The 17,639-nt window shown below is 44.7% G+C and overlaps 1 protein-coding gene across 1 annotated transcript; it reads right to left on the bottom strand.

Moving 5' to 3' along the window:
- Positions 1-2,835: 2,835 nt before the first annotated feature.
- Positions 2,836-6,378, bottom strand: LOC134014004 (homeobox protein MSX-2-like). Its single transcript, XM_062453812.1, has 2 exons — positions 5,596-6,378; positions 2,836-4,700 (listed from the first exon to the last, which is right to left on the bottom strand). Exons 1-2 carry the CDS (start codon positions 5,948-5,950, stop codon positions 4,252-4,254), a joined length of 804 nt encoding a protein of 267 aa, XP_062309796.1. The 5' UTR covers positions 5,951-6,378; the 3' UTR covers positions 2,836-4,251.
- Between the last annotated feature and the right edge of the window lie 11,261 nt (positions 6,379-17,639).

Here is a 17,639-nt window from a genome sequence, read left to right as displayed (position 1 = left end):
TAAACTGTTATCATTACAATAATAATTTTGGGAAGATTTTTATTTGGGGTCAGCGACAAAACAAAACACCCTTCTCCCATCTAGAGTACAATGACGCTTGGCTAATCTAATCCCGCAACTGATCCAAATTCTGGCCCTGGTCCTAACTTAATCTGCACGTGAATGATCTTGTTTGTTCTGCTCCCATTAGCTTGATAAAGAACCAACATGATGATGAGGATGATAATAATGATGTTAGGCAGACAGAAGAGGAAGGCTGACAGAAAAGTACGTCTTCACAGATCAATATAGGAGGATGATGGCTCTGAAAAGAGCTGTATTGTTATTATGTTACAATTATATTATTGTTGTTTAACAATTGAGTTAGAATTGTAAAAAATCAATCTAGTGAAGCTGAGGGATATTCTTTAGAGAAGAACACACACACACACACACACACAAACACATGCACCACCCACAGCACATACACACACACCCACAGCACATACACACAAACACACACACCCACAGCACATACACACAAACACACACACCCACAGCACATGCATCACACACATAGGACATGCACTTGAACACAGCACAGCACACACGTTATTCTCGGTTGGGGTGTAATGCATTGGATGATTGTATCCTTCTGTCCCATTGAGCACTAAGAAGGGCTTTGAGCCAATCAGGAGTTGACAGGATGTCACAGCAAGCCAGACTTGGTGATTAGTTGAGTCTCTCTGAGTCTCTCTGAATCTAGCAGTACCACCCTCACTCCCTCCTCTCTTTTCTTCTCTTCTCTTCTCTCCTCTCCTTTCTCTGCTCTTCTATCCTCTCCCATGAAACAGTTTCTTTATGATCAATCAAACAGAAGCAACACAAACAAAGACACTTTGATATTGTGTGTGCGCGTGTGTCTGTGTGTGTGTGCAGTCAGAACAATTTGGTCCTGCGTCTGATTGGCTGAGCAGCATGTCACTCCTGCTGAGCTGGCACTGGTTGTTCAACCCAGCACAATGTATGGATCGCTCATCAATTTTACATGTTCTCATACCCCAGTTGAGATCACATACACACACACAAACACGCACACACACACACACAGAAAACTCTTCCAGCCTTAGTGTGTCAACCAGGGCCGTAATCATAATATATATTAAGGGGGACACATCCTAGCCTGGCTCTGCCCTCCTACGTACTTCCGCTCAATTTGGATTTTGCTTCTGTACTAGGTCTGGGATTTCAGTGCATCAGTCGGTTTTCAGAAACAATTTTTTTGTAGGTCCAATCAGCAAACAGAGGGAGTGGCTGAGAACGATGACGTTGATGTCGTGCACTAGTTTGAGTTGTAGTTCAGTAATGGCGGCGGAGAAAGATGCGAGCGAAGCTATTCTGCGGTTGTGGCAACGCCTCCGAATATCCATCAGTTGAAGCCGGAGCAAGAACAATACTTGCTGAGTTTTGTTGGTGGTCACGATGTTGTGGCCCTCCTCCCCACGGGGTTCAGGAAAAGTTTGATTTTCCAGCTACGGCAGCTAGCTCCGTGGTGAAGGAGTTGGCTAAGGCGAACGCTAGCGATTGGTTATGGCAGATCAGAGCGGCTCTGGGCAGATCCAATAGTTTTAAACTTCAACAGAGTACCCGCCTTCAAGGAAGTTAACGCTTGTCAATGGAGCGATCCCAGACCCTCTGTACAAATGAAATGTACGAGGGTCTGGTTAGGACCAGGCTAGACACATCCCCCACCAATATTCAAATCTGGTCAAAATGTCCCCCCCAATATATTGATATAAAAATATAAATAAAATATAAATGTGCTACGCTACGACAGGAAACCACACACTTTGTCAAAAAAAATCATACAAAATCTAATCATATTCATAACTAAACATAAAAATTGCAATTTTATAACTACTAGTATTACTGATACTGGTGTTCTGTACGATTTTTTTAATTTATGTATTACGTTTTCAGGGGGGGAGGGGGGACCCTCAGACTCCCCAGCAGATTTCGTCCCCCCCAATGTTGACTCCATGGCTAAGGCCTTGGTGTCAACTGAGTAAGGTTTTATCCTAAAAAGCACCACTAGAGGAAGTGTATGACAGCAATGAACACAAAACTATCTATCTGTCTATCTGTCTGTCTGTGCCTTGATTAGAGGGAAGTTGGTTAATGGACTGCAGCCTGTAAATGATTTCCTGGTTACATCAAAGTCACACAGAAGTTGTAATCTGCAGTGGTCCTCGCCACAAAGACCGCAGGATTTACAGGCTGTTTCACAGGCTGGTTTACGAGCTGTACTGCTACCCCCATCTCTCTGAGAGGAGGGAGGGCAATAAAATGTATGAAGGACGAGTGGAGAGGAGAGAAAGGGAAACGGAGAGAGAGAGGGAGAGAGGGAGAGAAAGAGACAGAGAGGGGGTGAAAGAGACAGATAGAGACAAACAGAAATAGGGAGAGAGAGTGGGATATGTTGACATTAAGTTGTTATGTTGTAGCTTCAGTATATTGCATCTACTGTATATTGTCGTTGCTATGGTGACGTGCCCTACATCCCGGCCAGAGACAGGTCTCCTTCTCATCTCCATGGTTACAACAATTCGGTAATACTGGGGAATCGTAGGAGAACAGGTTAGTCTTGGTGATCTGGGGGAGGTATACAGGACAGTCAAGTAGACCCCAGAACTATTCACTACTGTTCTACAGATAATATACCAAAAAACACACCAATAACATGTCAAGAACAAGCCAGGAACACACCAGGAACATGCCAAGAACAGTTGGTCCCTCAGAAACTCCTTTACAGATCAATTATGCATCACAACTTTCATAAAGAAGAAAATCTTTTTTGTAAGGCATTTAATTCTTTGGTTGGGGTACCCTTTATAAAAGACACTTACAAAACATGCAGAAAAATGCTCCTTTCAAAAGAGCTATCTGCAATGCATATTTTCTTTCTATAAAATGCTTATTTGATTATTACATTTACATTTAGTCATTTTAGCAGACACTCTTATCCAGAGCGACTTACAGTAAGTACAGGGTCATTCCCCCGAGGCAAGTAGGGTGAAGTGCCTTGCCCAAGGACACAACGTCATTTCTCCGCCGGGGAATCGAACCAGCAACCTTCTGATTACTAGCCAAATTCCCTTACCGCTCAGCCACCTGACTGATTATGTACTGTATATGTCAAAAGCACACTTTGCGATTCACTTACAGACTTGGCATATTCCAGCATTACAAGTGTAAAGTCAGACTAAAATAAATAAGCATATACAGATTAAATGAGGAAGTGCGGAAAATCAAATTTGATATAAAACAACCACAAAACATCAGGGAAGTGACAAGGAGACATCTTTGGCGTGAAGACCTCTGAAGCTATCTTGTTAACTGAGCCCTTGAATCTAAATCTCATTACAAGACAGACCTTTTCATCTGCTACATAACAGGAAGACGGCTCCATGTTGAGCGTGTGAGAAGGCCTTAGCTGATATGTATTCACAACACCATATCGTCACAGTCAACCTGTGAAAATCTGAACAGGTTGACAGTGACTGCTTTGTTGATGATCGTATATTTAAGACTTTAGATGCAAACAGCTGTGTTTGTGAGATGTTTGAGAGGGAGATAGATAGAGATAGAGACACTGAGAGAGACAGGGAGAAGGACACTGAAAGAGAGACACAGAGAGAGACACTGAGAGAGATAGAGACATAGAGGGACCAAGAGAGACCAAGAGAGAGGTGAGCTTGTATCAGTCTAGATGTCTTGGTGTTTCAGTGTCTCAGTTCTCCCAAACACACACCCTGTAACAGCACCGGACACACCTGAGTACTGAGTGTCGACTGTCAGCTGCTTCCTACTGTATTGCTCTAGCTTCCTGGTTAAGTGTATCTAAGACAGGAAGTCCTCAGCTGAGACAGGATGTCTCAAACTGGTGAGACAGGAAGTCCTCAGCTAAGGCAGAAAGTCCTCAGATGGTGACAGAGGAAGTCCTCATCTGGTTAGACAAGAAGTCCTCAGCTGGTGAGACATGATGTCTCCAAACTGGTGAGACAGGAAGTCCTCAGCTAAGGCAGAGTCCTCAGATGGTGACATAGGAAGTCCTTATCTGGTTAGACAGGAAGTCCCCAGCTGGTTAGACAGGAAGTCCGTTGACCATTACTATTATTTTGTTTATTGAGATGATGATTTTTGCTATCATCATTATTGCTGTTGTTGTTGTGATTGCAGTCTGGGGGGGGCGAGTGCAAGAGGTGGGGGGGGTCAGGAGAGGTGGTACATGCTGTACCCCAGGGGTGAGGAGTAGAGGCTGAGGGGGGCGAGAGGGGAGAGGGGGAGGAGTGGCCGGGGGTGATGATGAAGGGGGAAGGGGTAGGACTGTCCGTACAGCGACATGGCGGCCTGCAGCCCCCCTCCCAGAGGGTGCGCCAGGGAGAAGGCGGGGTGGAACCCAGGCTTGGCGGCCATCTTGTGCTTCTCCAGCTCAGCTTCCTGCAGCCGCTTGGCCTTGGCCCGGCGGTTCTGGAACCAGATCTTCACCTGGGTCTCCGTCAGCACTAGGGAGGAAGAGAACTCGGCCCGTTCAGCGATGGACAGGTACTGCTTCTGCCTGAACTTTCTCTCCAGGGCCAGGAGCTGAGAGGTGGAGAAGGGTGTGCGAGGCTTGCGGTTGGTCTTGTGTTTCCTCAGGGAACAAGAGGGGCTCATCTGACCTGGGGGGAGAGGGAGGGAGGGAGAGAGAGAAATGGAGAGAGATGGAGAGGGAGAGGAAAAGAGATAGAAATAAGACAGAGGAAAAGAGAGAAAGGAAGATAGGGAGTAAGAGAGAAAGAAGGAAAGATAGAGGGAGACAAAATGATGGGGAAAAAATCTAAATATGTCATAAATTATGAAGTAGGCTATTCCACATAAGAGTAAAAATACCATGTAATATTTTGTCTATCATACATTTTAGTCAGAGGGAGTTTTAAAGCCAGCAACAGTAAGTAAATTGGGTCACTGGAGGCCTTCCATTCTAAAACGTATTATAAAAATATTCAGATTATCACTAAATGGGCCTACTACGCAACAGACTAAACACAACCATTTTCATGCTATAGTAATTATTTCGTTTATTAAATAGTGGTTACATAATTGTTTCATAATAAGTACAATTGTTGGCTATTTGAGTATAAGCAAATGAATACACCTAAACTGAATAAACCAGGTAGTATGATATTTCTGTATCTGTTTACAGTACTGTGTAAAAGTCTTAGGCACAACAACAACAAAAAGTAAAGCAAAAATACTTTAAGAAAGAAGGAAATGAAAAGACTAACCAAAAATGTTTGCAAAATTGCACCTTTATACAACAGAACATTTATGTACAAATGTTGGGTGCCTAAGACTTCTGCACAGTAGGCTACTGTATATTCTCAAACATAAAATCATAAGTAGCTAATTTAAATATGAATATGAATAATCAATTACGCGTTATGGAGATAATTGATTAGGCTATTCATAGATGCATATTGACAAAAAACAAGGGACAAAAACTTCTGCTTAGTCGATTGAAGCCAGACGAACATAAGTTGTTCGTTTTCATCCACAAACGAGATGAGCACTTACGAGTCTGTGTAGGAAATGTTGGGTTCGCCAGCCAGCTCGTGCAGTCATCTGCCTCCGAGGATTCCGACTTCACCGGAGACGGTGGGGTGAAGCGCTTTCCGAGGCTCTCTGGTGGACTGTACGTATCTCTGAACAAATTGGACGACTCTCGGGCCTTGGAGAACGTAACCACCGATACGTGATCCGGTCTGAACTCGCAGTGAGTTTTCCTGCCCGACATTAATGCTTCCACGCTGAAAGGATGATGGCTTGTCACAGGAGTTTTGCTATTTTCGGTCGTCCGCTCCGCCGCCTCCGGATCCTGACTGTCCTCGTCAGATGAACTGAAGTCCCTCACACTTGCCCTGGAATACATCCCACCTAACTCTGCCCCGGACGGTGGCAGGTAATGCAGCTAAACTGACGGAGACTGGGACAACCGACGGTATGAAGTAAGAATGGGAAGAACCGTCAAAGAAGGCGGCGAGCAGTCAGATGTCATGAGAATCAGCTCCAGGCAGAACTTTCGGCCAATCGCAGCGCTGCCAAAACAAAAAGGTTTCGGGGCGGTTGGTGCCATTCAGCTGTCACGAGATCACAAGTCAAACCTACACGCAGTAAATATTCACATGGCGCGTTTAGCTGCGACGGATTCCCTCAGAGCCCAAACACCGGGAATTACTTATAAACAGCAGCCCCGAGAGAGTGATTTACGCCCAATTATGAGCAGGGTAAACACAGATTAACGATCTGTCTCCGGATATGACTGCTATGACCCGGGACTCCAATCGGGACACATTAAAGCGGACAGTCTCTCCCCTCAAATCCGATCATATATACAATGGTATTTTGTTGTTGTTGAGATAAGCACTCATCTTTCCAAGCTTGTTTATAAATTACTATTAAGTCACACTTTGATGTAACAAATAGCCCTTTAAAATGTATATCTTTATTGTTATGAACTTAACAGATTTAAAACTAGTTTCCACTGGATGCCATTTCTCATCTATTTAAATATAATTCAAATTTATTTTTTTAATCACAAGTACTTGTTAGACCAGTTTGTGTGTGCGTGTGTTGTTTGGTGTGTGTGTTGTTTGTATGTGTGTATGAGTATATGTGTATTTGAGCATGCTTAAGTGTGTGTTTAGGTGTGTGTGTTTAATTTGTGCATTCAAGTTTGTGTAGGTAGATGTGTGTGTGTCGCAATGGCCCCTTTCCCAGTGGGCGTGGCAGCAGTCGTTAAGCGGTGTGATTTCAGAGACAATCTGAGGTTTGTGACGGCGCCAGAGAACGGCCAGATCAAAGAGCCTGTCTCCTCAGGGGAGAAACTAGGCCTGCTGCTGTGGCTCCACTCAAAGTTCACACACACCCCCCCCTCACACACACACACATACATTCGGCCCTAGGGCATCCTGCCACTCACAACTACCCCTGTCACCGACCTTCATGGGAACTGTGTGTGTAAAGGTATGTGTGTGCGCATGAGTGTGTGTACGTGTGCATATGTTTGTGTGTGTGGTGTGCATATGTGTGTGGTGTTTGTAGGAGTGTGTGCGTGTGCTTCTGTGGTGTGTGTGGTGTATGTATATGTGTGTTTGTGTGTGCTTCTGTGCTGTGTGTATGTGTAAGTGGTGGGTAGGTGTGCCTGTGTGTACTTCTGTGGTGTGTGTGTGTGTATTTACATCGTTCCCCTGAGAAATAGAAAGGGAGAAGGAAGAGTCCTGGTGTCGGTAAGTCACCCACTTCATCTCACTTCCTCATGTCATTAAAGAAGAGAGATGATTAGCTGGCCTCAAAGGAGGAGGGGGAAGGGGGAGAGAGGAGAAGAGGGTAGAGGAGGGGAGAGAAGGAGAAGGGAGAGGAGAGGAGAAAAAAAGAGGAGAGGAGGGGAGAGGAGAGGAGAAAAAAGAGGAGGGGAGAGGAGAGGAGAAAAAGAGGAGAGGAGGGGAGAAGAAATGAGAAGAGGAGAGAGGACATACAAGGTCTTGATGTGCAATTTAAGTTATCTGCAAATCACAAGAGCCTTGTTATTTTTAGGGATTGCGTTAATGGCTTAATTGTTTTTAGATGTGTTTACATGTGTATTTAAGTATGTGTGATGGAGATGTATGGTAATGTGGCCAGTCTGGGGAAATCTTCAACAACAAACACAAACAAACTAATCAGGACTCATCATTGTCTCATTAGCATCACACATACACACATTGACAAATATACATCCATTCTCACATTCAAACGTGCATATAAACTTACACTCACAAATGCACAGACACATACAGACACACATACACTTACAATGGTTTCTGAAGATAGCTCTCCCAGGACTTGATGTGAGCTGCCGCTTCCTAGTTAAATGAAAACTAGTAGACTCATCTCCATGGAGACTGTGGAACACTTAGACTCATCTCCATAGAGGCTGTGGAACACTTAGACTCATCTCCATAGAGGCTGTGGAACACTTAGACTCATCTCCATAGAGGCTGTGGAACACTTAGACTCATCTCCATAGAGGCTGTGGAACACTTAGACTCATCTCCATAGAGGCTGTGGAACACTTAGACTCATCTCCATAGAGGCTGTGGAACACTTACACTAATCTCCATAGAGCCTGTGGAACACTTACACTAATCTCCATAGAGCCTGTGGAACACTTAGACTCATATTCATGGAGACTGTGGAACATTTAGACTCATCTCCCTAGAGACTGCGGAACACTGATGGTGCTTTTTGGTGTTCATCGGGCAAATCTGGTGTACCTGGTACCTGATTTTTTTTTTTTGTATCGATGGTTGAGGTTCCAGGCGAATGGGCAATATAAAAAGGTGATGTGAAAACACTGCAGAAAGCTGATTGGTCAGAGAAAACCCACCATGGGTACTATTCTAGCAAATAAAAATCCAAAACCAAGCCTTTTGAGAAGATGGCGCCATTCTGTTTGGTTTCTGACAAAAAGATCCAGCCAGAGCAGTGTGTGTCGCATTAGAGTTGAAATGATGGGCAGTTTCATTCAGTGTGGCTAGGACAACCAGCCGCATTCAGGGGGTACTGTTCGGCAGTGGAAAACGAAGCACCTGGTACCAAAAGCGAGTGGAACTCTCAAGCTTAGCCCGGTCCACGCAGTGGAAAAGCGCCATCAGACTCAGAACTACAAATGAGCCAAACAGGAAAGACCAACATCAAAGATATTTAAACTGTTTCAATGCCAGCAGTCGTAAAACTGAGTGTTTGTTTGTGTGTATGTGTGTGGTGTGCGTGTGAAAGGAGTTTCATCTCTTTGACAAGTTGTCTCTGACACACACACACACCTCTCTGGACCAGACACAGTCCACCATTTAATAAGGGAGAGACGCCAGGCACAGTAGGACCAGACACACATGCGTACACACTCACACACACGTTCAAACATACACAACCGGCCCCCATGGAGACTGGGCCTTAGTCGAGCCCCTTCCTCTCTCAGGAGGTCAGGGGTCAGGGTCCCAGAGTGTGCCTTTGAACCTGGTTGGGGGGAGGTGATTGGCAGCACAGCAATTACCCCTCATCTCATGTTATTGCCCCAACTTCTGCCATGGAGAGAGGTTGACTGATTACTTGACTGGCTGGTTGGTTGACCGAATGGTTGACTGACTGACTGGCTTGCTAACTGACTGGTTGACTGACAGACTGATTGGTTGCCTGGCTTGCTCACTGACTGACTGTTTGACAGGCTGACTGACTGCAGTCGGTGTCTATCTGTCTTTCTCTCCCCCACCACTTTCCCCCCCCTCCCTTCATCCTGTCCTCCTGCCTCTTCTGGTGTTGAGGTAGGTCCTGTAACGCGACACAGGAAGTACACTGATCAGCACCAGCTGACGGGGGTGGTGGTGGGGAGTTTGGGGGGGTGGTAAGGAAAAGGCCTGTGGGGAGGGAGAAAGAAAAAAAAGAGATCGAAAAAGAAACAAAGAATTCATGCAGCAGAAATGTGGTGTTAACGATGATCAATGCGTCATTAATGACATGATAATGACCAGAGTGACTCTTACCGGAAGAGAAGCCCTTGTCTCTGAGTCATACCTGCCAGAAGGGGGGTGGTGGGGGGTGGTGTATACACTCTGTATACACCCTCTTCTCTCTCACTCCTCCTCTCTCCCTAAAAAAACCCCCACAGTTAAGGGGGTTGGGGAGGGCTGAGGCTGGGGGGTAAATGCCAGGATAATTTGCCTGTCATCAAAGCACACTGGTTCCAGCAGGTCTGACTGGCTCTGATGATAGCTACACTAGACTCTGGTTAGGGTTAGGTTAGGTTAAACTGTACAATTAGACTCTGATTAGGGTAGGTTTAGGCTACACTGTACCATTAGACCAAAAGGGCAGCCTGGTCCAATGGAGAGGAGGGGGCCCAGAAAGAGGGGGGAGAAGGAGATAAAAGAATCAGGAAAAAGGGGAAAAGGATTGGAGAGAGCTCAAAGAGACAGAGGGAAGAGGAGGGAGAAATGGAGTGATAGAGAGGGAAATAGTCTTTCTTTTGCAAAGACAGGAAGACAAAGATTGAGAGTAAGGGATAGAGTGAAAGAGAGAGAGAGAGAGAGAGAGAGAGAGAGAGAGAGAGAGAGAGAGAGAGAGAGAGAGAAGAAAGAAAGAAAGAAAGAAAGAAAGAAAGAGAGAGAAAGTCTCCAAGTCTAGACTATATTTAGGGCTCCTCCCTGATTGCTTTGTTCTGCTTCATGTCTGCCAGGTAATTACCTCAACACACTGGGGCTGTGTGTGTGTTTGAATGTTTGGGTGTATGAGTGCGTGGGAAAGAGGAAAAGAGAGAGCTTAATAAGAGAGAGTTTGAGATAGTTTGAGAGGGACAGGGATAGATATAGAGACAGAAAGAGAGACAGGTAGAGAGAGACAGAGATGAAAAACAGTGACAGAAATGGAGAGAGACAGATAGTCAAAATGAGAGAGAGAGAAAGAGATGGAGAGGAAGAGGGATTGTGTGTAAAGACAGGAAGAGAGAGAGGGAGAGAAAGAGAGAGCGATAATGAGGTTGTAAGAGGAAGTAAACGGTTCTAAGTGACTCCTGGTAGGTTGTCACTGTGACGACCAGCGGATATTGCTCATAAATGTGATGACATCACAGCATTTTAATGAGGCACAGACCTCTTCTACACACACTCACATACCTGCATACATACACACTCAAACCACACACGCACATACTTGCATGCACAAACACTCACATACGCACACACACACAGGCAGACACATCAGAAGGGAAAATAGTCTGGATGCAAACGACCAGTGATAAGGAACTGAACAATAAAACTGGTCCAGATATTGATCCAGATATGGATCGGCGTGTTAGACTCCTAAAGTGCGATTTTGTTCGTCAGCTTTTTAATCTGGAAGCAGACAAGACTGTTACTCTGGTATAGCTGGTTAGAGTTTGTATCTGTCTTCTCTCTCTCCCTGCTTCCCTCTCTATCTTCTGTCTGTCTGTCCCTGTCTGTCTTTCTCTCTTTCTCTGCTCCCTCGCTCTTCCTTTTGTACCATCTCTCTCTCTCTCTTTCTCTCTGTTTTTCTTTCCCTCTTTTTTCATTCTCACTGTCTCTCTCTATCTCTATCTCTCTCTTTTTCTTGTACCCTCTTTCTTTTTCTCCTTCTCTCCATCTCTCTCTTTATTTGTTACACACACACATTCTGAGGGAGTGTTATGAGGAATTACTTTAATGGGTCACTAAATCATTAGATGGTCGAACACACAAAACACGCTCAAAATACCAGGGACAAGGACACACACACATGTTGACACACACACACACACACATACCTGACACACTCTCACACACACAACATAATGTGGACATGCACACACACACACATTTCATCATTCACACACAGACCTGATACACACACATTTTGGCATTCTCACACACTCTCAGACACACATTCCTGACGTACACTCTCACACACATGCACCATGATTTACATCGCAGCACGGCGCCAGGTAAAGTGTCCTGTCTGAGCAGTCATCATCCAGCCACAGCGGACACAGCCTGCAGCTCAGCTCCTACCCCCCTCTTCTCCCTACCCTCCTACCCTTCCAAGGAGGAGAGGAGAACAAAGGAGAGAAGAGATAGGTCAGTGAGAGAGGAGAGACAGAGATAGAGAAGAGCACAGAGAGGGGTAGAAGAGGAGGGGAGAGGGGAGGAGAAGCTGTCACAGTGCTGGGTATTGACACACGCTGTACCTTGTCATTACAGCATTCCTACCTGTGCGTCAAGGCTCCGCAGGGAGTTTGGGCCGTCCTGGCAGACAAACTCAACCCCCCCCTCGAGGGAGTGTTTGACATGGTGGTGAACTCTATAAGGAATAGCTGCCTCCCTCTCTTTTTGTTGCTCTCCATCCCTCTCTCTCTTTCTCTTCTTATATGTGTCCCTCTCTTTCTCTCTCTCTCTATCTCATTTTCTCTCTTGCTCACTCCCCATTCAGTGTTATTGCGTTGTCGTTGAGTGTTTAACAGATTAGCCTTGATGTTGCCACAGGGCTCCCCTCCTCCCTTCTCCTCCCCCTCCCTCCCTCCCTCCTCTTCCTATCCCCAAAACCCTCCTCTCCCTCTTCCTCCCCTCCCCTCCCTCCTCTCCCTCCCCACCTACCCTCCGCAGGAAAGGAAAATGTTTCTCTTGGAAAAACTGAGACCAAAACACTTCCAAAATTCCAACCCACCACCCGGCACTGGTGTTGAAACTGAACCCCTTCATACGGTTGTTGACAATGAGGTTTGAGAGCAAACACTCCTACTTCAAAATAAGTGTGAAAGAGTACGGAACTAAGAACGTGTGTCAGACGCCATCCACCACCATCTCCTTCAGACATGTCTGTCTCACGCTGTTTTCTCACCAGTTTTGGAGGTGACAGTATTGCACACACGCAGCCCTGCCAGTCACCACACGAACAGCGCCCGGAAGTGTGTATTGACAGTGTTGTTGCCATTTCATGCTTACCTACAATATACACAATATATAGAGTTTGTACAGAACCTAGATTCTGGTATTGGCAGGAAGACTCAGTTGTAAGTTAAAATACACAATACAAACACATTGGTCTTGGCATATATGTTTCAGCTCGCTCCGGCTCTCTGCCAATAAGCCACTAGGATACTTGACATCCGTGGCGGAGAGATGAGATACACATTTCTCCTTCAGGTAGAGAGAGAGACAGAACCACGGGTGGAGGCCGGGGTGGTGGATGCAACAAGAAAAGCAATGCACATTCTGCATTGTTACTGAAGCAATGAGAGCAAAGAGCATATTTAGAGCATATTCAAATCCGGGAGTCATGTGGCTGAGCGGTTAGGGAATTGGGCTAGTAATCAGAAAGTTGCTGGTTTGATTCCCGGCTGTGCAAAATGACGTGTCCTTGGGCAAGGAACTTCACCCTACTTGCCTCGGGGGAATGTCCCTGTACTTACTGTAAGTTGCTGTGGATAAGAGCGTCTGCTAAATTACTAAATGTAAATCCCCCATCCCCATGTACTGTCAATGCCTTGGATGAAAGCATCTGATAAATGACTGCATTACCTTTAGAAGCACTCTTTAAAGAAAAGTGTTATTTTTCTGCCTTAAGTATGACCAATCTGTTGAATTTGGGCACATTGATTGAGTTTTAAACGACAAGCAGCATGTACTTTATGCTTTCATATGACTGCTCACCCTCTTTATACCTGTCAGAGAGGACTATGTGAAATATGGCAGGAAACTAAGGGAGGAACAGGCCCTGAAGTTTGAGTGAGGGTTGTCTCCCCTTAAGCGTTGTTTTGTGAATCTTAACTTGACAATCTTAAATGTTCTTGTACTCAACGAAAAATAATAACAATAATGTTTTCAAATTACATTATATTACAAAAAATCTTTTTCTTGCTTTACAATGCCACCGGAATCATAACGGAAGCTGTCTCAGGACTTCAGCGTGATGAAGAATGAAGGAGAAGAGACCAGACTCAGGCTTGTAGCTCCTCAAGGTAAGGATGGAAAGGTTCCCTTTTAATCTAACACGGTGAGAGAGAGATGGATGCACACATTATAGAAAATTTATGTTCTACACTCAGCATTCTTTATCGCAATCCATTATTTTCAAATGTCAATTTCAAGTTTCGAACTGGTTACAAACTTTGCCCAACCAATTGAATCATGCACCCTTTCATTTATTTAAATGTTTAAGGATTATCCCAATAATTGTATTCTATCCTTATATGTTGTACAGGGCCTGGCCAGAGATTAAATAATGAAAGGTCCCAGTACACAATAAAGGTTCCAGGTCCTCTAAATAGCAAAAAAAATATTGTCATCCTGGATAACATGTCCACGTTATGTCCATTTGTATTAAATTAAAAGCATTGTTGATTGAATAATAGGAGCCTGAGTAAAGGTATAATATACCAGTTGGACATAACCTGGAGGTATTTGTTTCATTTAGTATTAAATCAGACAGAATAATAAGTAAATAAAGTTTAATTGGCAGGCATGCAGTCAAACTACAGCAAATGTAACAACCATTGACCAGGATGTTGGGTTCGTTACGAGTTTGGTGTGTAATCTGAGGCCTGTTCCATAAAGCGAGTTTACCGAATAAGCCAGACTTATGTCAGTTAGTCGGACTCATTTCTATTTCATTCGGTTCCATAAAGCTAGCTCAACGTCGTTCGAACTCGGTTACTATGGCAACTTAGGCTGCGAAACTAGTCTGGTCCGGGGCAGGCTAACTGTCAGGCTTAGCGTGACTTTGTGCTTAACCATACCTTCCTGTAACACTGTCCCAACGGGAAAACGATGATTTACCACGGATATTCTAATTTTCTTATTCTCATCAGTTCAATATGTTCAACATTGATAGAAAATCAACTTAAATAGCCTACATAGGCTACAACATTTAGCCTAATGCATTAAACGATGATGAACAATGATTTGATATACGCCACGTTAAACGTAGCCTATGGCTTGCCTAGTTTGTGATTTCAAATGTTTAGGCATCAGGCATAGGCCTATCTCAATCTAAATTATCTGAGTATAATTAGCATAGCTGTATAGTTGTTAACAGTAGTATACAATTGCAAAACAAACCTAAATCCATAGGCTACATCTATATCCTCCATTTTCCCGACACGACCATGTTAAAAAGTTAGGCTACTGGTAAATGGACTGCATTTATATAGCGCTTTTCTACCTTAGCGGCACTCAAAGCGCTTTACAATGTTTGCCTCTCATTCACCCATTCATACTCTCACTCACACATACCGACGGCAGCGAGCTACCATGCAAGGCGCCGGCCTGCCAATCGGGAGCAACTTGGGGTTCAGAGTCTTGCTCAAGGATACTTCGGCAAATGACCTAGGAGGAGTCGGGGATCGAACCGCCAACCTTGCGATTAACAGACAACCCTCTCTACCCCCTGAGCTGGCCGCCCCCAGTAGCCGCCCCCACGGCTGGCCGCCCCCACTGAGGGGCGGCCACTGGGGGCGGCCACTGGGTAATGTATTGATTAATAGTAGGCTATTTATTTAAAACAATGTCAAAAAAGTAAATTTACATGTGTTTAGAGGGTGTCTGTTTTTTAATCAACGAAGTGACTAAAGGTCTAAAAAAGGACCTCGACCTACGTAGCCTATCGTTCACGTCAATCATGGCGTGTCGTTTCATTTTGATGAAGCGGTGGATGAGGGAGCTGTCATAGTACAAGGCTTAAAGGGAACGTTCTTTCTGGAAGAAGTCATGTGGCCGTGTGCATTGCTTTTGCCGTGGTGGATTGTATGATCCATGTTTTACCTCTCTGGCTGCTTAAGAATAGGGTGCACGCGCAATTAGCTTGACTACTTAAATCTGACTTGAATTAGTAGGACTGCGTGAGCTGAAATTGGCCTTTATGGAACCGCTTTAGCCCCGCTTGACTTGTTAAGCTAATTCAAGTCTGGTTTGGGACTTTAAGTCAAACTTATTTGAGCGGCCTTTATGGAACAGGCCCCAGGTGTATGTCCCCATAAGGATAGGAAAGTAAGTGCACACAAACACACACTGTCTGTTTGTCTCTATCAAGATGGCAGCCATAGAGCCCTGCTGTGTGGTGACTGCCAACCCATAGAGATGATTAAACAGAGCTCTCTCTCCGTGACAGGAAACCACTAATTTACCTCCTTCTGCCCTCGGCCTGTCAGCCTGATGGATAGACCTGATGGGCAGAGTTAATTGAAAGGAAAGAAAGGAAAGGAGAGATGAAATGGAGGAGAGGAAAACAGAGGAGAGGGAGTGTGAGGGTGTTTATGATCAGAGGAGGGGCCCCACTCTGTACAGACTGAACTAATAAAGCATAGCAATGTCATCATTGTTCTCTCTCATCTCTCTTCAGTTCTCGGATTGATAAATGTTCTTGACCCTTAGGTTGCTAAGCAAAGACTTAGTTAAGTGTTAAGGTCATACTAGTGGATGCAGTTTATGATAATGATCCAGATTGAACGATTCATCCTTCCGTCTGACAGCCTTCAATAACTAATTGATGTTGTTGGTTTTGCTGTTGTTGTTCACATAAGTGAAGCATTTTGCTACCTGTTTACAGCTGGCAGCTGTGCTTCGTTTTGCTCCTAGATTCAGACCTAGCCCCAGTAAATTGTAGACCTAGCTAACTACTACACTTCTGCTGTGTGGGTATCGCAGGAGTTAACCAGTCGAAGGGTGTACAAATATACAGGGTGTTGATATTCACAGCCTGTGCCACTGACGCAAGCACACCCCACAATTTCCCCAGAAATGGTACCCTCTATAGTTGTTGTTGTGATTGTGATGTTTTGTTGTTGTTGTTGTGGTGACTGTTGTTGCTATGGTTGTTGTTATTGTGGTTGTTGTTGTGTGTGGTTGTTGTTGTTTGTGTTGTTGTGTCTTGTCAGTTATTTGGGCTGCATGTCAGCTCGTCTGTGGTAAGTGCATGTTGTGAAGGAGCAAAATAGGAGACAGTGTGTGTGTGCATATGTACGTGGGTGTGCGTGCATGTGCATGTCTGTCTATGTTTGCATGCCTGGGTGTGTGTGTGTGTGTGTGTGTGAAGAGCAGCCATCCTGGCCCCAGTAGCAGCTCTGCTCCATGCTGGAGTGATTTAAACAGTAAATGAAGCAGTAATTAGGCTTTTAATAGCAGATCCTGTTTCAACAGGGGGAAAGAGAGAGGGGGGGGGGGCGGCAGCCTTCAAAGCCTCCCACTGGACAGCTTTACACTCCAACACTTAGTGTTTTATGTGGAGGTGATGGTTTAGGCACATACACTCAATGTCCTTAACGTGTAGCTAAACTCACCATGTATTAACCATAGGGGTTTAACTAAAAAAATAGGTTTTGGAGTTCAGTTACACTCTGAAGAACAAACTCAATACCAGCAGTAGAATCAGGCTGGTTATATCAACCAACCAGGAGCTGAGCCCTATACTAAGAAAGCTGGATTTAGGGTTAGGGGGTAACTTGAGGTTTAACTCTGGATTTTCAGTGTCACAACGGTGGTTCACTTTTTACCAGGATAGATCACCATGGTAACTCATTCTGCTCCGTAGGAGGTTATGTTTGAGATAACAGATCAATACGTATGAAAGCACCGCCTACTGACCAACCAAAAAATCCTGTGAATCTAATTGGATGGAAAACACTATTGTAGAGTCCGATCTACTACTGACTTAATGAGTGATATTAAGAAGGCCATTAACTTACGCATTCACAGAGTCAGCCATGTTTGCTCTCCTTGTGTGAAGTACGGCGCTCTAGCCTTGTCCATGTTTGTAATTGGTCATATTTTGCAAACACGTCCCTTTTTATGTGAACGCGCTCATTGCTCAATTGGGGAAACATGGGTTGAGTTAAAGAGTTGATAACCACCATTGTGACACTGCTTAGCATGATTGCCTTTGTTAGGCTTAGAAAAGCAAGATAACGAGAATTTATCCTGGGCGTGTTGAACTTGCTTTGTAGTACAGGGCCCTGGTCTCTTGACAACCTGTTCAAAATGATGACCATAAAGATTCAACACTATAGGAGGAACCACAACCTCTTAAGTAGGTCCCAGTAT

The sequence above is a fragment of the Osmerus eperlanus genome, chromosome 27, assembly GCF_963692335.1.
Source record: "Osmerus eperlanus chromosome 27, fOsmEpe2.1, whole genome shotgun sequence".
Taxonomy (NCBI): Eukaryota; Metazoa; Chordata; class Actinopteri; order Osmeriformes; family Osmeridae; genus Osmerus; species Osmerus eperlanus.
This window is presented reverse-complemented; position numbering and strand designations above follow the sequence as displayed.